The sequence below is a fragment of the Carcharhinus amblyrhynchos genome, chromosome 23, assembly GCF_965287045.1.
Source record: "Carcharhinus amblyrhynchos chromosome 23, sCarAmb.v2.hapA, whole genome shotgun sequence".
In the NCBI taxonomy this organism is placed as follows: domain Eukaryota; kingdom Metazoa; phylum Chordata; class Chondrichthyes; order Carcharhiniformes; family Carcharhinidae; genus Carcharhinus; species Carcharhinus amblyrhynchos.
Genome location: NC_137346.1, coordinates 8,737,491 through 8,762,400, shown reverse-complemented (window position 1 = coordinate 8,762,400; position 24,910 = coordinate 8,737,491). Strand labels below are relative to the sequence as shown.

Here is a 24,910-nt window from a genome sequence, read left to right as displayed (position 1 = left end):
ACAAAACAGACTTTTAGTTGATTTGTACGTACCCTCCACACATCAAAAATTCACTGGAAGCTCGTCTGCCAACCGTTCCCAACGGCATGTCATCTGCATAAAGTTTTAGAAGAAACTTAGAAGAATAAGCTTTGTCAGAAACACCAAACCCTTTCTATGCGAATACAAAGGTAGCTAAATATTTACATGTTTCAATTTAAGTGAGTGATAACTTTGAAAGAAGAGTTCGACTGTTTAAAAACTATGCAATTATGTAAACAACACATCTGATAAATACTTGAATTCTCTGGGTTACAACACAAAGCTTTGTGATAGAGTGTAATTAACTAGGAATGAATAGCAGATCCAGTTTTGAATTCAAAGTAGCTCTTCAAAAAGACTGAGTTTGAGCCAATTCATCCTATTACAGCATCAGCATCATCCACTCGCTTAGGTATCAACCTAGAGTCAATGAGGACACTCTTCCATTTTAGAGGTTTAAAAGGCCAAATCCACAGATTTAAAATAGGCTGACTCCAGAAAAGAACTGAGAAATCCTGTACTGCTGGAGATGCCATCTTTTGAATAAGTCATGAAATATGTTACATGAGAAATTGGGAAAAGGGAAAAAATATCTTTACAGGAAACCAAATATAGGGAAGATTTTATTTGATTTTCCAAGTATTCATATAGTTGGCAAACCTTTTTTGCGTCACCGAGGAAAGGTATTCCATTGCCGTGGCTGAAACACGTCTTTATTTTGGACACCCCCAATCAGACAGAATAAAACACATTTACTCTACAAAGCTATGTCTTTAACTCAATTCTGGAAGAGATGCAATGCAGAAGAGGAGGAGGATTGTAAGAAAGAATATATTTGCCACAGAGGGAGTGCAGTAGAGGTTCACTAGGCTGATACGGGGTTGATGGAACCGTCCTACGAGGACAGGTAGGTTCATCTGGGCATGTACTCACTGGAATTTGGAAGGAGGAGAGGAGATGTGATTGAAAGGTATAAAATTCTAACAGGATGGGCCAGATTAGATGCAGGGTGGATGTTTTCCCCTGGCTAAGGAACCTAGAATAAGAAGTCTCATAACACCAGGTTAAAGTCCAGCAGGTTTATTTGGTAGCAAAAGAATGGCTTTTGCTACCAAATAAACCTATTGGACTTTAACCTAGTGATGAGAGACTTCTTACTGTGTTTACCCCAGTCCAACTTCGGCATCTCCACGTCATGAGGAATCTAGAACCAGGGGTCACATTCTCAGGATACAGGGCAGCCTACTTAGGACTGAGGTTAGGAAAAATTTCTTCATTCAAACCTGTGTAATTCTCCACAGGAGGAAGTGGTGGCCAAGTCACTGAATGTATTCAAGAATGAGGCAAATGATTTTTTAGATTTTATTGGTATCAAGAGATATGGGGAGGATTATGGCCTTGAGATAGAGGATCAGCCATGATCCAATTGAATGGCTAAATGGGCTATTCCTGTTCCTAGTTTCCATACCATGCAGTTTTCAAGCCCTCATAGCCTATGTTGCAACAGTACAGTCAAGCTGCTTCTGGATTCCTCAAGGTTTTTTCTCCCTCTATGTGTAGACAGATATTATGGCAAACTTGAATATTTGAAGCAAAGAGCAGCTGCTTACATGACTGATCTGAAGAGATGCTATGCGGAACTAGAACAAAGTCATCTGTGTCACATGAAGAGTTCTTACTGCCACTGCTGGCAGAGTCTTTGGAAACCTGTAGATAGTTAGGCGGACCCAGAGGTGGGGAAGGCAGAGTGTCCTCCTGTATACGTTGCATATCTGGTAATGACTAGAAAAAGAGAGGTTATATTTTAATAACCATATCAGAAGGTAAGGTTATATTTTGTCTTTACATTCATGGAGCTGTATTAATAAAATTATAAAGAGCTTATTCTGTTATTTTGCAAGGTTTCATGAACACAAAACAGTTTAATATTTTATGTTTGCTTAAAATATTACCCTTCAGAAGACTAAGATTATATATTTACTATACCACAGGGCAAGACCGGACTAGTTTATTTTCTCTATTTTTAATTCCTCCATTCACCACATCACAACCATAATTTAGGATGGACTCAAAAGGTATATTAAGGTAAAGTTATATTAAGGATGCCAAAAAGAGACCAAAATACAACCACTATTTTGAAGATGAGCCAGGAAGGTATCTCCAGTATTTGGGCCAATACTTATCCCTCAACCAATATCATATCTGGTCATTATCATATTGCTGTTTGTAAGAGTTTGCTGCATACATATTAACTGCTTTTTTGCCTACATTACAACAGCGATTCTTCAAAAAATACTTAATTAGCTGCAAAGCACATTGAAACATCCAGTGCTTTACAAATCCAAGTCATTTTTTGGTTTCCTGAAATGCATTTTTATTGCGGAAATGCAGTATTTGGTCCCAATCATACATGACCTTCACAGTCCATCACTGCCTGATTTGAAGAGGACACCATGTCACACTAACTCAAGACTACACAGCACACCAACTTTAGAAGAATTTACTTTAATTTGGCCATGAAGCCAAACATCCCATGTCAAAAAATGGCACCCTATTATCACAGAAGGTTCGCACAGCAACTATATTATTGATCACCTACCATTTTCAAGTTAAGTTATCTAGTCATGTTTAGTAGCTACAAAACACTAAAGATTACACCCTTAAAGATGATCCAAGGGCTTGGGAAGCTAGGTAACAATGAACCAGAACTTTGAGTTGCAATTTTAGAATTGTTGCTATCAAACCATGTCTCAGTTCTTCATGGAAAAATGCGCAAAAAAAGTTCAATTTCAAAGTTTAGAAATTTGTCACAAAGCACCAGGAAATCCCAATCTGGACTACTACTCTTGATCTTGGGGGAAGTTATCAAAAAGATGGAGACAGATAGCAATGAAATACATACATCAGAACAGAAGCTGTGATGAGTTGATTGGACTATAATTTAAAATCAACATGGGTGGCATGCAAGAGAAAATGCCATCATTCCAACTGTGCTATCCAAACTTTGGGAAGCTGACTGTCACTGAAGAGAAGAAAAAGGTTGGTTTGGTGCACAACATGATGTAGCCAATTATATGGGTGCTTGGCTTAAAAGAACACTGACAAAATAAAGCAGAGATCAGGCTACATACAGGAACATATAAAACAAATAGTTGTGTGTGTTGGTTTATTCTACAGCTGACTGATACAAAACAAATGCCAACTTAGCTGGAATACAAATTTAATTCGCACAAATGCAAATTGGGTTATGAAAACAGCATCAAGCTGAATTTCCCCACAAAAAAAATTAAAAACATGTCAAATTTGATTTGTGTGTGTAAGTCAAGGTTCACAATTGTTCCAAAATTTCTATTAAATGCATATTCTTTGAATGGTAATGAAAATTAACCTTGCTAATCTAAAACTGGTGTAAAAATTGGGTTTCTAAGACTAGATGTTGAGTCAAAAAAAGTGGGTCAACTTTTATGAACAATATTTGCTCTCGCCCATCTTGCGATCAGTTACCAGATATGACTGTTCCCACCAATTTCACCCCCAGAGTCAGTGCAAAAGGAGCCAAAAATACTTCTATTACATTTTTATTTACAAATAATAAGCTCCCTTGAGTCACAGATAAAAGTCATATATACAAATTCATATAATTTCACTCAGTTTTATCCACAGTACAGAAAGAGGAGCGCAGGAGAGCATGCACTGATTAAAATGCATAAAAATTACTCTCATCTTCAAAACCAAATAAAATGCCTCAATCGGTTTCTTGAATGGCATCATCAGATGGATCAAGTACATCATTTCATCACTGGCTACTATTCCACACATAATCACCTTCATGTGCCATCAATTCACTGGATATCCCTCTTACTTGACTTGATGACAATTTCGTTTTTGATTTCATCCCAGGCCTCTACAACCTATTCACAGGATTACTAAAGTTCGGGCCTGCATGCTGCTACCTGAATGAGCGTCTTTCCTTCTGATCCAGTCATTCCACTTTCTTCTCATTCTATCCTTGAAGGGCTTCTTTAGCAAAACATTCAATGGCTTACGGTTAGACCACAGGCAATCACAGCAACATCACTGTTTTGCAATCCAACTTCAACAAAATCAACAAGGTGCGATCCCAACATGTCCCAGATGAAAGGACTTTTTTCTTTATATAATGCTCTTCGGCAGAAACTCCAAACTTTCCTCCACCATATTTTCAAGCCACCTTTGTCTACCATCTTTAATCATGAACATGGATGACTATTCCTGCTTTGGGAGGATTTTTCTTTTTAATATCACATTCAGCTTAAGCTCTGTCCCATCAGACATATGCAACAGCACAATGGTGAATCTGCTTTTTTCATGAGTTACTGTCTTCACAAACACTGTTTTCTCTTCAACTTTGCTCGCCATTTTACGGGCTAGCACATCAAAATTAACAGAAGTCTTGTCCATACATGCCAATGCGTATCCATTCTTTTGTCAATGTTTGATTATAAACTGCTGAAATGTCATCAAGTTCTGCAGAGAGACGCTGTGAAATCTTCGTCCAGTATCGCAATACAAAATGCAATGCCTTATTTCAGGAACATAAGAAATTGGAACACGAGTAGGACATTCAGGCTTTCAAGCCTGCTCCGCTTTTCAATAAGATCTTGGCTGATCTTCTACTGCAAGTAAGAACATAAGAAATAGGAGCAGGAAATAAGAAATAGCATTTTTCTTATTTCAGGGCAAAGATTCGGATAGGTTTTCGAGAAACTGAGTCTATTCTGATAAGTTGCATTGATATATTTTGCAACTTTGTCTTCCAATTGCAGCTACATGCTAGGCTTTTCTCTGTTTGTGCATCTATTCTCAGGCTTTATTCTTATGCTTGCAAGCTGTGTAGCAAGCTTCCCCCAATCTCTCATCACTCCCTTGAATTCTCTAGCTACTGCATAATTATTTGTCTGCCCTGTAACTCAACAACTTCAAGTATGAACTGTGGCGTGTACCCCTTTGCTCCTTCTTGATAGCATGCTGCCATATTAGAGGATGTGATTGACAGGAACACATAACCCACCAGTCAGGCAGTGCCCTTGATTTATTGATATACACAGACATGAGAAGTTGAATAGTCACATTAAGTAGAGTGCTATTCCATGATTCTACAAGGAAGTCTGCACCAGGCTAAGCGGGACTTCAGCAGCGAGTAGGTGGAAAGAACAAACAGCTTGGATTTTTTGGCTAAAGGTCAGGGTCGACTTGTACACAAGACTGACGATTACATGGGTGTATATGGTGAGTATAAAATATATTCAACTAAGCCAGCTTTACAGCAGTTTCAAGTCATTCACTTACCAATTAGCTATTAACGGAACGAGCAATAGTCAGATTCATTCATCATTGACATAATGGCAAAATTTTAGTCAGAGGTTATGTGGAATGAATAATGCATCAATAAAATAAACTACTTACAGGAGGAGAGGCAAAATGACAAGATGGAGAGCTGCCACAAGAGCTACCGGAAACAGAACCAGGGCACGTGGGTACAGGCACAGGACACGCTGCAGATGTAATCGTTCCAATCCATTAGGTTTAAGTACTAGATTTCATTTTGGCTTTACATTAGAACACCCAATTTAATTGATCAAATGCATTTCAAGCGCACTCCCTTCCATTCAACTCAATCCTGATTTAAACAAGGCACAACGAGATGGCAGGATATAAAGAGTGAAAGGGCAATTTCCATAAGAGCACGTTTCCACTTCCTTTGAGGCCATTGTGCAGAGAGGTACAGTGAATCTTGAACAAAAACGTCAGCAGTGACAGTGACACTAAGTATAACCTGCCATTTTAAGCTCACAGCAGAAAAATACCACCCAAATCACAGAAATGATCTTTAATGTGAAATAATGCCTATTGTCAGCTTCAGCCTCTCCCAATCTGACATTAATTTTGCTGTTTCCTCTGAAGGGTAATTTACAATACGCTGAGAACATTCAGAGTTATACAGTGCAGAAGAGGCCCTTCAATTCACTGAGCCTGCACCTGAATTCCCACCTAATCCCATTTACCCACACTTGGCCCATAGCCTTGAATGTTATTATGTACCAAGCACTCATCCAGGTACTTTTTAAAGGACGTGAGGCAGCCCGCCTCCACCACCGTCCCAGGCAATGCATTCCAGACTGTCACCACCCTCTGGGTAACAATTTTTTCTTCTCACCCCTGTAAACCTCCTGCCTCTCACCTTGTACTTATGTCCCCTTCATGATTGACCCTTCAACTAGGGGGAAAACAGCTGCTCCCTAGCCACTCTGTCCACGTCCCTCATGCTTTTGTACACTTCGATCAGGTCACCCCTCCGTCTTCTCTGCTCCAACGAAAACAATACTAGCCTACCCAACCTCTCTTCATAACTTAAATGTTCCATCCCAGTGCAATCACATCCTTTCTATAATGTGGTGACCAAAACCATGCACAGTACTCCAGCTGTGGGCTCACCAAGTTCTGCACAAATATTAGTCAATAAAACAATAGTAGCAGCAGAAGCTAAAGCTAAAAAGCTGTTTAACTTTCCTGTGTTACCTAAGAATTTATTTGTCCAGCTGCCTTCAGACTCTAAGGACTGCTAATAAGTATGCTCATTTTGGAGAGTAACTTCGAGTACAATGCAATTTTAGGTGTCAAGATGAACATGTCTTCCAATTTATAATTTTATTGGTCCAAGAAATTCAGCTCAAGAGAACGGCTCAAACCAGTGAAAACCTTTTATTTTAAACGGCTGTTCCCACCACTGAAATATGCAATAACGGTCAATAGGAGACCACCAACAGACAATAATAAATTGGCAAAGGCCACAAATATCTTTCACGATACTCCTCAGATTAAAATCACATGCCAAACAAATGAACTGCAGATGGTTACTAGCATGAATACAACGCATACAAATTGCATCTGCCTCCCTTCCCCCAAACCAAGCTTTTCACTAAACAGCCAGGAGAGTGTGAGGTCTTCGTGGTTGCGATCTATCGTGATTGTTCCTTTCACTCTGCATGCCCAATGTTATGATCTGCGCAACTGAATGCAACAATAGATTAAAGAAATAGCTTGAAGGAAATAGGGAGGGGTTGTGGCAGGGGAAAATTTTACACCCATTTCCAAAGTGAGCTGGATTAAACTCAATAATAACCATTTGAGATTAAGGTGCTCAATAAATACATGTTGTTAATTTTCATTGAAATATATTTAAAGAACATCCATGTGAACATCACACTCAAGAAAGAACCCAAGTATAAACATTCGGCAGAGGCCGCTGCACTGCTTTAGCTGCACAGCGGGCCGGTAGACTCGAGCGTAGACCATTTAGCAGGCTTCCCGCTGGACGCCACGGCCTCTGCCAGTCTCCGGCCGCTGGATTTTTGGCGCCATCAGCTCCACACCGATTTCAGCATAAATTATTACAATGAAAATCTGCACATCTGCAGGCCCAGAACTGAAATTTCTTCCTCTCCCTCCAGCCAGAAGCATTTCACTCCAGCGGGTTTATAGTAGCTCCCGATTAGCTGCGATCTGGCAACCCGACTCCGCCGGAGTGAAAGGAAGGGGGCAATCACTCTGGGCATTGCTAGCTTGGCTCTTCCCAAAGGGCAAAATGGCAATGCCCATGGGGCACTTTGACACTGTCTACCAGGCATCAGGCATGGGGGCACAGCCTCTTTGGGGGATGGGGTGAGTGAGTGAGTGAGCGAGCTCATTGGGGGAGGGGATACAAAAAGTGTTGAGGAAGTGGGGAGGCTGTAGGATGACTTGGACAGGCTAGGAGAGAGGGCAAGTAAGTGGCAGATAGAATACAATATGAAAAAGTGTGCAGTTATGTACTTTGGTAGGAAGAATAGAGGGATAGACTATATTCTAAATGGGGAATGACTTCAGAAACCAGACACAAAAGGACTTGGGAGTCCTGATTCAGGACTCTAAGGTGCAGGTTCAGTTGGTAATTAGGAAGGCAAATTCAACATTAGCATTCATTTTTAAAGGGCTAAAATACAAGAGCAGGGATGCTGAGGCTGTATAAGGCTCTCGTCAGATCCCATTTGGAAGAATGTAAGCAGTTTTGGACCCCATACCCAAGGAAGGATGTGCTGGCCTTGGAGGTAATCCAGAGGAGATTCACAAGAATGATACAGAAATGAAAGACTTTCACATGAACACTTGTTGAGGAATCTGGGTCTATACTCGATGGAGTTTAGAAGGCGGAGGGGGAATCTAATTGAAACTTACAGAACACTGAGAAGCCCAGATAGAACGGGCTTGGAGAGGATGTTTCCACTAGTGGGAGAGACTAGAATTCAAGGGCACAACTCAGAGCGAAAGGATGCTCCTTTAAAACTGAGATGGAGGAATTTCTTCAGCCACAGGGTGGTGAATTTGTGCAACTCATTGCCACAGAAGGCTGTGGATTCCAGGTCATTGAGTGACTAAGACAGAGATAGATAGGTTCTTGATTAATAAAGGGATTAAGGATTACAGGGAAAAGGCAGGAGAATGGGCAGTAGAATCATATCAGCCATGATTGAATGGCAGAACAGACGCAATAGGCTGAATGGCCCAATTCTGTTCCTATATCTTATGGTCTCCCATTCATTGACGCTTCCTACTGCCTCGAAAAAGCAACCAGCATAATCAAGGACCCCACGCACCCTGGACATACTGTTCCATCTTCCGACTGGAGAAAGATAAAAAGTCTGAGAACGCATACCAACCAACTCAATCATAGAATCGTGGAACCCTATAGTGCAGGGGAAAATTCAGCCTATTGAATCTGCAATGACAACAATCCAACCTAGGCCTTATCCCTGTAACCCCACATATTTACCCCGCTAATCCATCTAACCTACACACCCCAGGACACTAAGGGGCAATTTAGAATGGCCAATGCATCTAACCCACACATCTGTGGAAGGAAACCGGAGTACCCAGAGGAAACCCACGTGGACCCATGCAGTCTCCACACAGCCAGTGACCCAAGCCGGCAATCAAATCCAAGTCCCTGGAGCTGTGAGGCAGCTGTGCTAACCACTGTGCCACCCCAAGAACTGCTTCTCCTCTGCTGCTAGCAGACTTTTGAATGGACCCATTTTGCATTAAGTTGATCTTTCTCTACATCCTAGCTATGACTGTAACACTACATTCTGCACTCTCTCCTTTCCTTCTCTGTGAATGGAATGCTTTGTCTGTAAAGCAAGCATGAAACAACTTCACTGCATCCCAACACGTGACAATAATAAATCAAATAGAACTCAAAGGGAGATATTAATCATGAATATTCTCTGCCTTATAAATGAAAACTATTTGCAGCACTCCTCCCGCAATTTAGTGACGGCCACTCACAAATAATAAAACAAAACCACTGACTTACATTTTTTGACTGACAATGTCTGATCCATGAAAGGATGGTTAAAGAATGTTTCTGAAAAACAAAAATTGCCTTTGTTTTAGTCTTTGAAACACCTGGTGATTCAGAGTTGCCTCTAAGTCATTATCAGCAAGATTTCAATGAGCAAATATTAAAAGCTACATATATATTTTCCAGCAAAACATTTACAACACAACTGGTGATTGGAGACAAATCAAATTGCCAGCTGGGATTAAGTACACAGTCCAAAGTATACTGCTAATTTCTACAGTACAGAAATCACAAGCACACCCACTTGAACCATGAAATTAGACTCAATTAACACAGGTATGAGCTCCAGCATTGGAAGACATCAGCTTTCCCCTGTGGGATTAATTTGTCGACCAGAATCAGTTTTGTGGGGAGCGCGGCGGCACAGGATAACACGGGGCGGGGAGCGCGGCGGCACAGGATAACACGGGGCGGGGAGCGCAGCGGCACAGGACAACACGGGGCGGGGAGCGCGGCGGCACAGGACAACACGGGGCGAGGAGCGCGGCGGCACAGGACAACACGGGGCGAGGAGCGCGGCGGCACAGGACAACACAGGGCGAGGAGCGCGGCGGCACAGGATAACACAGGGCAAGGATCTATGTCTTCTCATGAATGAATTGCAACAACCTAGCAAGTAGGTTCAACAAGTAGTTACGGTGGCAAACAACATTTTGGCCTTTATTGTAAAGAGGTTGGGGTTTAAAAATAGGGAGGTTTTGTTGTAATTGTACAGGGTGTTGGTGAGATGTCACTTGGAATACTCCATATAGTTCATCTTAAAAAGGTAATCATATTGCACGCTGTCCAAAGGAGATTCACCAGGCGAATTCCTGGGATGAGAGGGTTGTTCTATCAAGAGGCTAAATAGCCTGAGTCTGTATTCCTTGGAATTCAGAAGAGTGAGGGGTGACCATATTCAAACATAAGATCCTGAAGGGGTATGACAGGGGAGATGGAGAGATGTTTGCACTAGTGGGAGTGTCTCAAACAAGAGGACATAGCTACAAGATAAAAAAAAGTCATTTAAAACTGAGGTGTACACAAGTTTTTCTTGCAGAGGATGGGGGATCTCTGGAATTGTCTGCCCAAAGGCTGAATTTTTAGCAGTATTTAAAGTGGAGATGGATAAATATTTGATAGATCGAGGAATAGAGGGCTATAGGGAAATGGCACAGAAAAGGAGTTGAGCTTGGCATTGATCAACCATGATCATACTGAATGGTGAGGCAGGCTAAAGGGCTACTCCTGCTTCTATCGCTTGTGTACTTGCGTGGTGGACTCCCTCTCTGTGTGGCCTAAGTGGTTCAGTAAGCAGGTTGCCATTTTAGGATAGGCCTTTTCTACCCTAAGGAAATTCAGGATATAGTTAGAAACTGAGCTCCTTCACAATATGTACATCACAACAATAGTGCATGAGCTCTAATTTAACCATCTATCACAGATTAACATAATACAATGATCTGCTTCTATATAGTGTTCCAGCCTCCTTCAACAGGCTCCTTAAAACCTACCTTTGACCAAGTTTTTATTCACCTGTTCTAATGCATACTTACGTGGCTTGATGTTCCTTGTTAAAGCTCTGTGAAGCAGCTTAACAAGCCTTACCATGATAAATTAAATAAAGTTGCTCTTGTTAGGAGAGGTGACCAAAGGGTTAGGCAAACAGCTAACGTTTAAGGAGCATCTAAAAAAGCAGAAAAGTTTAGGAGGGAATTCTTTAGGATCTAGGAAACTGAAGGCATGGCTGCCAGAGCTGTAGTAGTGACCATTGGGTATGTACAATAGGTAAGTATTGAAGGAGCATAGAGATTTTGGGACAGTTTTGGAGAGAGATTATAAATATAGGAGGATCAGAAAACAAGCACAATAACTTTAAAAAGCAAGCCATTGCTGGGCCAAGAGCCAATGTAGGCCAGCAAACAGAGGAACAATCAGTGAATGGGATTTTGCAGGAGTTGGGATATGGGCGTCAGTGTTTTGGGTAAGTTCAAGTTTCTAGAGAGTGCAAGGTCAGCCAGGAGAACATTAGAACAGTCAAGCCTGTGGCAAATCATGTTGCAGCTATATAAAATTTTGTTTTTTTTGGAGTATTGCATGCTGTTCTGATCACCAGGCTACCAGAAAGACATAGAAGTTTTGGAGACAGTGCAAAGAAGGTTGCCTGGTCTCGAGGGCTTTGGCTATGAGGAGAGATTGAATAAATTAGGAGTTCTCAGTGGAAAGGCAGAAGCTAAGGAGAGACCAGATAGAGGTCGACAAAATTATGAGGCAGAGACAGGATGGATTGTCAGAGGTTTTTCGCAGGGTGGAAGTGTCAATTACAAGGGAGTAACAGATTCAGGATATGAGGGGGAAAGTTTAAGGGAGATATGCAGGGGACATTTTTCAGTGGTGGGTGCCTGGAAAGCACAGCTAGGGAAGGTGGTGGAAGTAGGCACATTAGCAACATTTAAGAGGCAACTGGATGGGTACATGAGTAGGAAGGAAATAACGGACCGAGTAAGGGCAGAAGTCTTTTTTTAAAAGTCTAGTTAGAGCATCAAGATCGGCACAAGCTTGGAGGGCTGAAGGGCCTGTACCTATGCTGCACTTTGTTTTTTGAAGCAAACACATGAATGAGTGTTTGAGCAACAGATCAGCTGAGGCAAAGGTGGTTAAAGGTAAATACAGCAAAGTGAATGACTGAGATCAACTAGTTCTAAAACTTAAAGGATATGAAATTAAAAAACTAAAAACTAAAACTAGCAACTCACCAAAATCCATTCTGTCCTTCTGGTTTCTTTGAAGCAAACCAAGCAATAGGCCACCCAGGTGACTAGAAGTTTCACTTGGGATGCTGTTTGATAGATAAATCACCATCAGTTGAAAAAAGGGAGGCAGTAATGCAAGACTAAATAACAAAATTAAACAAGTTGTGCCTTAATACTTGAGTGAGAAAAAGCAATGCTGTCACTGAAGCTCATCACACAACATGGAGTTGCACCATTTGTTGGCACATCTGCCCCATCGATTAGTTAATAATTCTGAAGCTTCCTCTCCCCATATATACCAAGCACATTTGATAATAACATCAGCGCATTAAACAATGCATTAATTTCCTATCTAAAGCAATCAGCAAACGCTGTCGGAATTGACTTCTGCTCTTGGCATCAATGATCTTACGTAAATTCAACATGGGAAGGCTGTCTTTCTACAGCAGAGAATTGTCTACAACTTGGTTCAAATTAGCAAGCTCGTCTGGGAAGGTCTCAAGGGTGGATGATGTGTGAAAAAGGAAAAGTTCAACTTTAGTCAGAGTTGAGGCTTTTTAAGCATTTAAAAGGGTTTTTATTCTGCCTGCAATAAATGCTGTAACAGATCCATTAGCACTCAGCAATGACACATGACCAAAATGGCAGTGTTCAGTTTCCCAGCTGCACAAGTTCAAAGAAATAAGGTGCTTAAAAGCACAATAATGCAGTGACAAAGTAGTGGTATGCTCCTATTCACACTGAATAAGAGTGTAAATTTGCGTGACAGTTCTGAAGTAAATCTCATTTCAAAATTAACAGCAGAAACTGCTCAAGATATGGTAATCAAAAAATTCTGCTCCTGAGACATAGTCTTTCATTTTTAACAGTTCAGACTAAATTCTGAAATCTGTGCAACAGTCCTGGACATAATTCAAAGAAGAAAATTACAGCACAGGAACAAGTCCTTAAGGCCTCCAAACCTGCATCGAACATGCTGCCCAACTTAACTAAGACCCCCTACCTTTTCGGGGACCATATCCCTCTATTCCCATCTTATTCATGTTTTTATCAAGATGCCCCTTAAAAATCACTACCGTATCCACTTCCACTACCTCCCCTGGCAATGAGTTCCAAGCACCCACCACCCTGTGTAAAAAATCTGCCTCGTACATTTTCTTTAAACCTTGCCCCTCGCAGCTTAAACCTATGCCCTCTAGTAGTTGACTCTTCCACCTTGGAAAAGGCTTCTGACTATCCACTCTGTCCATGCCCCTGAATCTTGTATCTATCAGGTCGTCCCTCAACCTCCATCATTCCAGTGAAAACAAGGCAAGTTTCTCCAACTCTCCTCACAGCTAAAGGCCTCCATACCAGACAGTACCCTGGTAAATCTTTTCTGTACCCTCTCCACAAGCTTCACATCTTTCTGGTAGTGTGGCGACCAGAATTGAACACTATTCCTCTAAAATTGTACAAAGTCCTGGCACTGGAACAGGTGGCAGTAATGCTTTGTGGCACAAGTTTTCTAGAATTTATTACGCATGTTCCCACATGTGAAAACAGCTTCACACCTCAGAGAATGACCACAACACATTTAAAAATAAAACTGAAACAAATTTGACCCAGGAATAAATAGGTAATCACTTACTTAGGCACTAAGGTCTTGTTCTTCTCATAGAAGAGCCGCAAATCTTGTGGGCTGTTGGCCTACAACAGGAAGACATCTTAAATGCAAAATAGGTGTTGGTTCAGTTACTCGAGAGAACAATAACCATTCCGAGCTTGCCCTGGTGGGCGTAAGCATCAAGTAGTTTGCTACATATTTCAAATTCTATATTTTAAAACACTGAACTGTTGAGCAGACATTGCAGAGATAGTTACAGTCATTAATTGAAGGTGACCCAATTCTGATGTCATAATAAGCTGACGAATGTTAATCAGCTTAATACTGCAGTGTGTGAAAATAAAACATATTATTCCGTTTTGTGTGTGCATGCTTGGACAGCATGGCAGCAATATTCAATCCTTCTAACTAATCCTGAGGGATTTATTGATCATGGGCACACACATTCTTGAAGGTATCGCATGCAATCCATGTTATCCAGAATTCAAAATTAAGGTGGGCTTTAGAAAAATTGCTTTCATCGTCGGAGAGAGAGCTCTTCAGAGGATAAAATTTGGAAAATCAAGCTTCAAATAAGCAATGTGTACTAACGCCATTAAAATGTTATTCCTGCTCGCAATCCTTGCAAGGCACTCCCAGCTAATGAACTCCATGTGTAAGGTTGATTGCCAAAATTTTGATCCATTTGTTTATCTGCCAACTTAGCAACTGTGATGTTAACAAGATGAGTTTCAGTACATTTTAACCTCTACCACCCCCAATTCAAACACCTCTTTCTCACTGGACAAAGCCTTATTGCAAGATGTCACTTCATTACAAGGTGATTCACATGGATACACAAAACTACATAATGAGCTTTTGTCTTTGTACCCATGCCTACCATATTGCTGGACCATTTGTGCAAGTGTAACACTTGGGTATTCTTGATGTCCATTATCTCCAAGTTGGTGGCAGGGGGTCCTTTGCTCATGGCAGACAATAGGATTTCTACAGCACTTCAGGCAAACTACTGCACCATTTGAAACAAAAACAAACTATCGCAGAACATTCAAAGTTAACATCCTATAAATGTATCTTTCGCTCAATGTACCTGGAAAGGAGGCTTGCCAACAAGACACTGAAATATTACAGTGCCTATACTCCAGAGGTCTGCCTTGGCGTCATAATGTTGTGACATAATGACCTCAGGTGCCTGAAACAAAAGAAATATAAATAGCACCACAGAGTGAAAGGTCAACAAACTTATCGTAGTCTCCATTTTAGCTTTAATTACATATTCTCTTAAATGCATGGTGTAATTTCACAACCTCAAATTACTTTTAATACCAAAACAAGAAAAAAAACATTTTCCTTCTGGAAGTGACTGTGCAGATTCTTCTTTGGCTCCTTGATTGGCCAATCCAATTTCATCATCAATCTCCTGCTTAAGAGAGACTTGTCAGTTGCCCAAATCATACACTTACCATCTCTCCATCATGACAACCTGTCTCTCTTTACAGCAATATTCAGTGTCTGTGCTACCAAGCCACAATAAAGTAAAATTTGTACTTTATGTACAATAATAAAAATAGATTTATACTTTGCACTAGATATAAAAGTTTTACAACACTTGCCAGCTTAAAGATCTCAGTATCTTGCATGCTCCAGGGCAAGCACTATACTATGCAATACAAAACTATCACTCAAGTGAAGTAAAATTCTGCAGTTTTACGGTGGACATGGTGTGAATAGCATGCTAATAATTTCCTACGTGACTATTTTGCATCAAGGTGTGCCAAGTGACACTGCCACATTTCCACTCCCACCTTCATTCAAATTTCAGGAATGGTGTGAAAAAACAGATAGAGATGTCAAAATCCCCTAAATACACTGTTCAACAAAAACACTTCCTTCAGAAGCTACATTCAAACCCAAAAACAAAATTCCCAGCACTGCACTCACCAGTTACTTGCCTCCATCTCCAAATTTTCTCACCTACTCTTTAGAATGGTTAGTGCATAGGAGGCCATTGAGTGTGAGCTGTTCAAATAATTATCCAATTCCCTTTTGTAAGCTATGATTCAATCTGCCTCCCCCTACGTTCTCAGGCAGCACATTCCAAATCCAAGCAATTCACCGTGTAAAAATGATTTTCTCTCGATCTTTTGCTGTGCACCTTAAATTTGTGTTTTTTTAAAAATAGAACCATAGAATCCTTACTGCAGGAAGCCATTTGGCCCATTGAATCTGCACCTTACTCTCCGACAGAATATCTTACCCAGGTCCACCCACCATCCTATTTCTGTAACCTTACATATTTACTCCACTAATCCCCCTAATCTATATACCTTTGGATACTAAGGGGCAATTTTAGCATGGCCAATCCACCTAACCCGCACATCTTTGTACTGTGGGAGGAAACCAGAGCACCTGGAAGAAACGCACGCACGCAGACGGGGAGAATGTGCAAACTCCACACAGTCACCCAAGGCCAGAATCAAACCCAGGACTCTGGCACTGTGCGGCAGCAGTGTTAACCACTGTGCCACCATGCTGCCCAAATTAATGTCCTCTGGCTCTTAATATCACATTTAAGCTCACTGAATCAATCCCTTTGCGCACAGCAAGCAAGTTAATAAGTCCATATAACAATCCCCATAAGTAACTTCATACAGGATTGGATGGGATTTTCCGGCCACTCTCGCCCCAAAACCAGAAAATTCCAAACCGTTCCATGGTCCGTCCCTCAACTGCTGCAAATCATGTGGCAGACGGAATGGGAAAATTCACTCCACTGTATCATGTACTCCTGCTCCTCACTTCCACTCCTCCCTTTTCATAACCTCAGTAAATACAGGTTATATTCTTGTTACAGGGACAGGAAATATGATAATGAATCAGGACACAGAAAAAACAATGGGTGACAAAATGCAGCATTGTAATGGACTTTTGTTGATTAAGTTGAATTTGTTAGTTACATTTTTATCCCTTCTCATTCTCTTGTTACAAGTGTAAAATATACCACACCACAGTGAATTCAAGAGATGCTCGAGGTCAAGAAGGTAGACAGCCAGTCACTGAGATGTTATTCAGCTTTGGACTGTCCCCTTATAATGGATGTAATATGTCTCCTCCGCTCATCCATCACAGGTTCTGAACCACAAATCTGGATCATAACATCCCGTGTGTGCCCAAATTGTATTTCCTACTATCTGAAACAGTGGGCAGTGGAGGGTTGAGACAACATACAAGTCGTACCATACAAGTACAGATTGAAGAAACAAGTACATATAATTACTCAATTGTAAAAACAGTGCTGTACAAGTTACGCAACATTTTCAGAACGATCTGCATCCCATTTAGTAGGCAAGCTGATACATTACTTACCATGTACATGGGCGACCCACAAAGAGTGGCAGCCATCATATTACTCTGTAAATACCGAGCAAAGCCAAAGTCAGCTGCAAGACAATAACAAAGAAATGCTTTCAATAAGTTGATTGCAATATCTGACTAAAGAAAATGCATAAAGGAAATTTTGCAATTATACAGCTTCTGAGCATATCTAAACATTTCAAAGCTTTTACGATGCAGCAAATCACTGAATTAGTGGATTCTATATATAGAAGTCACTTTGCACTACTAAAGCAGCAGGGAATGCTGTAAAGGTTCTTACTGCGTCTCACAGTTGTAACTGAAGCAAAGCACCTCATAAACTTGTAATTTCATGAGATAACATGGCTGATTTGCAATGAAACCTTCTCAGTAACTGAAAAGGATCAGATTCAAGAAACCGGAATGAAATGACGAACCTACATACAAGGTGAAAGGTTAAAACTTAATTAGAATGTTTGCAATGTGTCTGGGCAATTAGCTCAAAGGGCATTTTTCCATGATTAACTAAACTGGGAGATGGTTTAAGATAACTCGTCTGAGTGTGCTGAGGGATAAAAAGGTAAAGCTCATGCATTGTATTGAGCGGCTATGAGGAGGTTAGATTTACTAGTAAATAGGTTGGGTTTAACATCTGCATTGAAGAGGTAGAGACTTGATTTTTCAGCTGCTGAATTTCAACAGGGATGTTCCAAAATGACAAGGGGCTTTTAAAGCTCACAAAGGTAGATTAAATTTTACTGACCCAAAAGTGGAAGCAAAATACGAAACATGAAAAATTTAGTACAGCGAATTCAAAGAGATATAAGAACATAAGAAATAGGAGGAGTAGGCCATCTAGCCCTTCGAGCCTGCCCCGCCATTCAATAAGATCATGGCTGATCTGTCGTGGCTCAGTTCCACATTCCCGCCCTCTCCCCATAACCCTTAATCCCCTCGCTTATCAAAAACCCATCAACCCGCGTCTTAAAAATATTTAGTGAGGCAGCCTCCACCACCTCAACGGGCAGAGAATTCCAGAGGTTCACCACCCTTTGAGGAAGAAGTTCCTCCTCAACTCTGTTCTAAACCGCCCCCCCTTTATCTTGAGGCTGTGCCCCCTAGTCCTACTGTCCTTTCTGAGTGGGAAGAGTCTCTCCACCTCTATCCTATCCATCCCATTCATCATCTTATATGTCTCAATGAGATCTCCCCTCATTCTTCTAAACTCCAACGAGTACAAGCCTAGTTTATTCAGCCTCTCCTCATAACTCAACCCCCTCAACTCCGGTATCAGCCTAGTAAACCTCCTCTGCACTCCCTCCAAGGCCAAAATATCCTTGCGTAAGTACGGCGACCAAAACTGCACACAGTACTCCAGCTGCGGCCTCACCAATGCCCTATACAGCCGCAGCAAGACCTCCCTACTTTTATATTCAATCCCCCTCACTATGAAGGCCAGCATCCCATTAGCCTTCCTGACCACCTGCTGCACCTGCAGGCTGGGTTTTTGCGACTCATGCACAAGGACCCTGAGGTCCCTCTGCATCGTCGCCTGCTGCAGTTTTTCGCCATGTAAGTAATAGTCCTTCCTACCATTCTTCCTTCCAAAGTGTACCACCTCGCACTTGCCAACATTAAATTCCATTTGCCAGTTCCTGGCCCATTCGCCCAGCCTATCTAGATCCTTCTGCAGACTCTCCACACCCTCCGCGCAATTTGCCGTTCCACCAATCTTGGTGTCATCAGCAAATTTTGACACCATACACTCGGTTCCCTCCTCCAGATCATCTATATAAATGGTAAATAGCTGAGGCCCCAGCACCGACCCCTGGGGCACTCCACTAGTCACCAACCGCCAATCCGAATAGCACCCATTAACCCCCACTCTCTGCCTCCTATTTGACAACCAATCCTCTGGAGAGGAAAGGGCAAAAAGATATTTAAGGGAAAAGGTTTAGCGGAGTTGCGAGAACTTTGTGACCAGATCTTTGCTCAGAGAAGTTGCAAAAGTTGCAAATTAGAATCAGCCACATTTAAACCAGTAACAAAGGGACTTGGCTGCCAAGCAGTTTATTGTATTCTGATCAAGTGGATTTTCTTTTTGGGAGGCAAGAGCTATCCTGCAAGACTGTTTTCACTGTAACTTTAATTTTGTGTGAAGTTTTGCTCTTGTTTTTTTAAATTCTAAAAGGTATAACTGATATTCTACACTTTTGAGATCCTCCTAGTTTTCAAAACCCAAAACAAAGGGTTATGATCAGGAAGACAGGTTTCCCTCTGGGATTTGGCTTGCTCAGCAAATAACACTTGCTGTGTCACAACAGGCAGCATCCACAAAATTACATACTTAAGGAGCATTAATCAAGTCTGTGCAGAAGTTGAGTGGCTCTTTAAGAGACTTGTTCTTGGGCAACAATAATGGAGTCAGCCAAATAAAAGACAAATTTTGAGGAAAAAATAATTGATAATACTGAAAATACACAAGTTCAACAGTCTTTAAATTACAGGTTACACAGCTTAAAGCAACATCCAAACCAGTGTTTAATTTGAAGCCCTTGAGTATTTATTTTCGTTTACATAGTAGGGATTGAATTATTCTGTTTACCAAATAATTGCAAATGACGTATGACATTGGCCATTGGTTAAACAGCATGATGCCTCTGTTTATATCTGAAGCACGATCATATTTGCCTTTCAGCAAAATTGTAAATAATCCCTACGTACCAGGAATTACTCAACCCAGATGGAAATTCTTGGAACTTACCAGGAGAAGGTGTAGTGCCAGTAATTAAAAAAAGCCTTGTGTCAAGTTTCTCAAAGAGCAGTCCTAGGATAAACCCATCATGCCACGTGAATTTGCTATTGCCAATTCAGGTGTCAAGGCATCTGTTGTCATTCTGCAATTTCTTTGATATAAACGAAAACTCATCATCTCTACTGGTGGTCCCAGCCCTTACAGGATGAACTCCTCTTGTGCCAGTTTTTAGCCCAGGAAGAAGTTGTCATGTGAGAATCTGGACTGCGAGTGTTGGAAAGCTGTTCAACTATCATAGCCAAGCAATTCTGCAGTCACCAGACACCCACGCACTCTAGCGAGAGTCACTGGATACCAATCATGCCTATTTTCCTTGGGCCAGTAGCATTGAGGAACACTAAAGCACATGACTGCTGTTAGCACCCATCCCCTTTCAAAGCAATTCAAAGTAGTTCAGCCCTTTAAAGTGTTTCAGACATGTTGTAAAATATTTAATTCTGAGCTTTAACTCAGCATAAAAAGTGAATTGAACACAAACTTTGCTGGACTCTGATTTTACCGAAAGCTTGAAGAATCTACACTGCGGCAAATGATCCGTTTTTGACCTTTGATTCTAACAATTCTAGCCACACAGCTCAGGCAGCTCTGTTCAGTTTAAGCTTTTGATTCTTATTTGCTCCTTTATGCCAATTACATGGTTTAGTAAGAGCTGTTCCCTCATTAGAAATGCCAGAATCTGCTGAAATCAGCAGTTTGAGATGAGTACAAATTAACAGGGACATTTGTGTAAAAACAGTACCATCTCCAACTTTTCAAAAAGATGGGGCTCATCCTTTGTAATGTTCTGCACAAGACTGACTTTGCTTAAGAGAACAACATGCTTAACTTTACCTATTTTGACACGAATGCCATTCATATTAGATTTTTTCCGGCTGACGTAAGACAGTAGAATATTCTGTGGTTTCAGATCCCGATGGATTATTCCTTTGTTGTGAAGGATTCGCATGGCAGCTGCGATCTGCTGGAGAAAGATTCTAATGGTGTCTTCGCTAAGGGTCCCTTTGGCTATTCAGAACACAAAAAAATGTTACCAGTACTTCAAAATCTGAGATATAGCGTTCTAACGTAAACTTCTGATGTCAGAGGCTATATGACTGCAAGACTATTTTCAATTAACTAGATTTTTGAAATTAAAATTAAAAAGAACCAATCTCAGAGTTGCAGACAAAGGAAAATTGAAATTAAAATAATGAATGTTAAAAACACTCGGGCCAGGTAGCATCTGTATGAAGATCAGTGTTAATGATTTGGGTACATCACACATTGCATTTGATGAAGGTCCCATTATCAAAACCATTAATCCACCTGCTCTCTTCATAAATGGTGCCTGATCTGCTCAGTAATCCCAGTATTTTCAGTTTTTGACTAACAATGTTTCATTCTGCTCATTTACGTGATGCATTTCGTACAGAGCAACATCAAGGAACATTTGTTCAGATCCAAACATCAAAGCGTTCCTGACAATCAATATAATTGCAAAACTGTGGCGAGAACACCGTTCACTTCTCCAGAGTTAAGACTTCAGCATGAGAAACTCCTTGCCCTCAAAATGATTACAACATTTTGATTACAAGTTCATCTGAATAACAAAACATTCTGATCCAATACTGATGCAAGGCAAATCACTTTCTGATTTAAAGCACAGGGTCAGTTAAAAACAGCAAGATGCACCCACTGAAGACAATGTTATTTTCCAGCTTGAGATTTGGGAGAAGTGGGAAGTCATGTATTAATTACCCTGTAGCTTTGTAAGAGGAATTTCAAGAACACATGCATACTACTGTTGTGGTATTCTGAAGTACCAGTTTTTCCAATACTCAGACCATAATCTTGAGTTTGATGAATTGAAATCTGAAAATACTTTCTCAACTCGTGCAAAAGTTACTGTTAAGCTATCATATTTTTATATTTTCAGGACATTCAATTTTTCCTCAAACTCTATATCCATGAAATTTCCACAGAGTCTATGCTCTGTTTAACATATAGTAACAGATATATGCCCTGGTCTGCCAACACTGTAGCAAACTGAAGAGTTAAATATAAATCAGGCAGCATGAACAATAATACAAAACTGAACATTTTCAGTTATAAAAATATATTCAGGCATCTGAAACATTAGAATCCAACAATGTGCATGATTAAATTGCAGCTAATCAATACAGGAGTCTACAACTGACTCCAACTTGAATTGTTCTAACATAAATGGACTCTGCTCACTTTTAACTGTGCTGAATCCTGATATTAAATAGCAAGACTGGGAGAACAGAGTATTTCAAACCAACTTAAAGTACAATACAAATGGCCAAGGAATATCTGAGCAGTATTTTCCAGCACAGAAATCAGCAAAGTTACTGATACCCTAGTCTCAAATTTTCAATTTACAATTCCAAAGTCTCAGTAAACAAGCAGATGTATTTAAGTAGGGAAGTGCTGAATTGGCCTCTTTCATATTGATGAGCCCAGCAGTTACTCCTGCGTCAGAGTTTTGACTATTAATCCTCTGAACAGTATTTACTCTAACAGCTATGGTTATCAACTGTAATGAAGAACATTTTAACGTACCTTGCAGATAATCTGCCAGGTCACCTCCATTGCAGAACTATGAAGTGGAAGGAAAAAAAAAAATCAGCATAATATTTAAGTTTAAAATACTACGTTTATTAATCTCTCATTAAAGGAAATAAACTGTGCATCGTCTCTCAAATCTAACCAAGAAAGTGAAACAAGCACAACTCCAAAGTACTCGTTAACTTCACTAATTTACCAGGGGGTCGCCTCAAAGCAATACGAAGTCATGTAGTCATTAAATATTCAGCGTGTTGTATTCCTTCTGGAAGATTGGACAGCCTAAGTTGTGCAGCCAAAAAATGACTTACATGAAAAATGTAAAAGATGAAAGGTGATAGACTGAAGTTGACGGTCGAACAAAGCTTCTGGTGATGTTAAGTAGCTGCGCTTGAATATCTTTAGTTCAGAAAATAGTTAAAGCGCAAAAGTGCAATTCCAAATAGAAAACACTGTTGAACCTGGATCAAAGTATCAGTGAAATTAAATATCATAGCGGTACAAATGCTGAGGGCTAAAAAGATGTAAAGGTTTTGCATGCCTGGAAGCAAACTGCAGTTGGTAACAGATTGCTTGGATAAAAAGAGCAAAAGCAAAATTAAAGATACCCAAAAGAATTTAAAGATTGCAATTTATAAAAATTGCACAAACTAGTCAGTTAAATTAACTTCCACCCACACTTCCCTAAAATCAGACAGTAAGATTTCCTTCCTCAGACTGACATACCTGCCCAAATCAAGACACCAGCACACTCACAGAGCAGTTGCTGATAGTGCTGGGGATTGTCAGAGGAGATGTGGAGATGCTGGCGTTGGACTGGGGTAAACACAGTAAGAAGTCTCACAACACCAGGTTAAAGTCCAACAGGTTTATTTGGTAGTAAATGCCACTAGCTTTCAGAACACTGTTCCTTCGGCAGGTGAGTGGAGAGTTCTGATCACACAGAAACGACAGATGGAGTTTAATCCAGACAAATGCAAGGTGATGCGTTTTGGAGGATCAAATTTAGGTGTGAATTATACTGTAAATGGCAGAAGCCTTAGGAACATTAACATATGGAGGGATCTGGGGTGTGCAGCTTCACAGTTCCCTAAAAGTGGCAACAGGTGACCAAGATGATTAAGGAGGCATATGGCATGCTTGCCTTCATCAGTCGCATCACTGAGTACAGGAGTTGGAAAATCATATTGCAGCTTTATAAAATCTTGATTAGGCAACATTTGAAGTATTGCATACAGTTCTGATTGTCACACTTCCAGAAGGATTTGGAAGCTTTGGAGAAAGTGCAAAGGCGGCTCACCAGGATGTTGCCTGGTCATTGACGATGAGGAGAGGTTGAATAAACCAAGATTGTTTTCACTGGAAAGATGGTGGGTGAGGGGAGACTGAATGGAAGTCTATAAAATTATGAGGGGCATGTACAGGAAGGATAGAGGCTTTTTCCTAGGGTGGAAGTGTCATTTACAAGGGGGCATAGGTTCAAGATGAGAGGGAGAAAGTTTAAAGGAGATCTGTGGGGGAAGTTTTTCGCACAAACGGAAGATGCCTGGAACGTGCTGCCAGAGGTGGTGGCGGAACATTCGCAACATTTAAGAGGCATCTGGATTGGGTACATGAGTAGGGAGAGGATAGAGGGGTATGGTCCAAGTAACAGCGAGAGATTTTGTTTTTAGTTTAGTTAAGGCATCACGATTGGCACGGGTTTGGAGGGCCGAAGGGCCTGTTCCTGCGCTGTACCTTCCTTTGTTGCTTTTTTGCATTGACCAATATTCATTTTAAAATTTACTTGTGCACAGCTCCTTCAAATGTTTTGTAATGTGATCTTACGCACATTATTTATCAATGATATTCTTCAGGCTGCTGTGCAGCCATACCACTTAGTGGGAACAATGTTAACCGCACCAATTAAAATAAATCTGTTTTTGGAAATTATCTAAAGTCATACTTGCAGATCTTGCATTTTACTCAAGTACCAAGATGGTCAGCCCCTGATTTATTGCTTGGCATTTATTGTTTCTACTAATTTAAAATGGATTGGTAAACTATCTTAAGATTACGGGGGCAGATATAGGCCATTCAGCCCATCGAAACTGTGACTGATGATCCATTTTCCCGCCTTATCCCCAAAATCCTCTATTCCATTACTGATTAAAAGTTTGTCTATATATCCCTTGGTCATAACAGAAATGAAGTGTTTGAAGCCTGCACAACAACATGAATTATAGAACCTTACACTGCAGAAGGAAGCCATTTGGCCCATCGCATCTGCATCAACCACAATCTACTTAGGCCCTATCCTCATGCATTTATCTTAAGTAGACCCCCAGACACCAAGGGCAATTTAGCATGGCCAATCCACCTAACCCACACATCTCTGG

The 24,910-nt window shown here is 40.8% G+C and overlaps 1 protein-coding gene across 2 annotated transcripts in view; it reads right to left on the bottom strand.

Annotated features, from left to right (window-relative positions):
* ulk2 (unc-51 like autophagy activating kinase 2) overlaps positions 1 to 24,910 on the bottom strand; it is a 120,778-nt gene that overhangs the window by 43,413 nt on the left and 52,455 nt on the right. For both annotated transcript variants that reach the window (XM_080210723.1, XM_080210724.1), the window contains exons 5-14: positions 22,530 to 22,566; positions 20,799 to 20,972; positions 17,165 to 17,238; positions 14,889 to 14,990; positions 13,823 to 13,881; positions 12,196 to 12,278; positions 9,413 to 9,463; positions 5,467 to 5,555; positions 1,632 to 1,803; positions 33 to 93 (exon numbers count right to left, since the gene is read on the bottom strand). In XM_080210723.1, the coding sequence (XP_080066849.1) occupies positions 33 to 93; positions 1,632 to 1,803; positions 5,467 to 5,555; positions 9,413 to 9,463; positions 12,196 to 12,278; positions 13,823 to 13,881; positions 14,889 to 14,990; positions 17,165 to 17,238; positions 20,799 to 20,972; positions 22,530 to 22,566 (902 nt within the window). The remainder of the gene's footprint in view (positions 1 to 32; positions 94 to 1,631; positions 1,804 to 5,466; positions 5,556 to 9,412; positions 9,464 to 12,195; positions 12,279 to 13,822; positions 13,882 to 14,888; positions 14,991 to 17,164; positions 17,239 to 20,798; positions 20,973 to 22,529; positions 22,567 to 24,910) is intronic.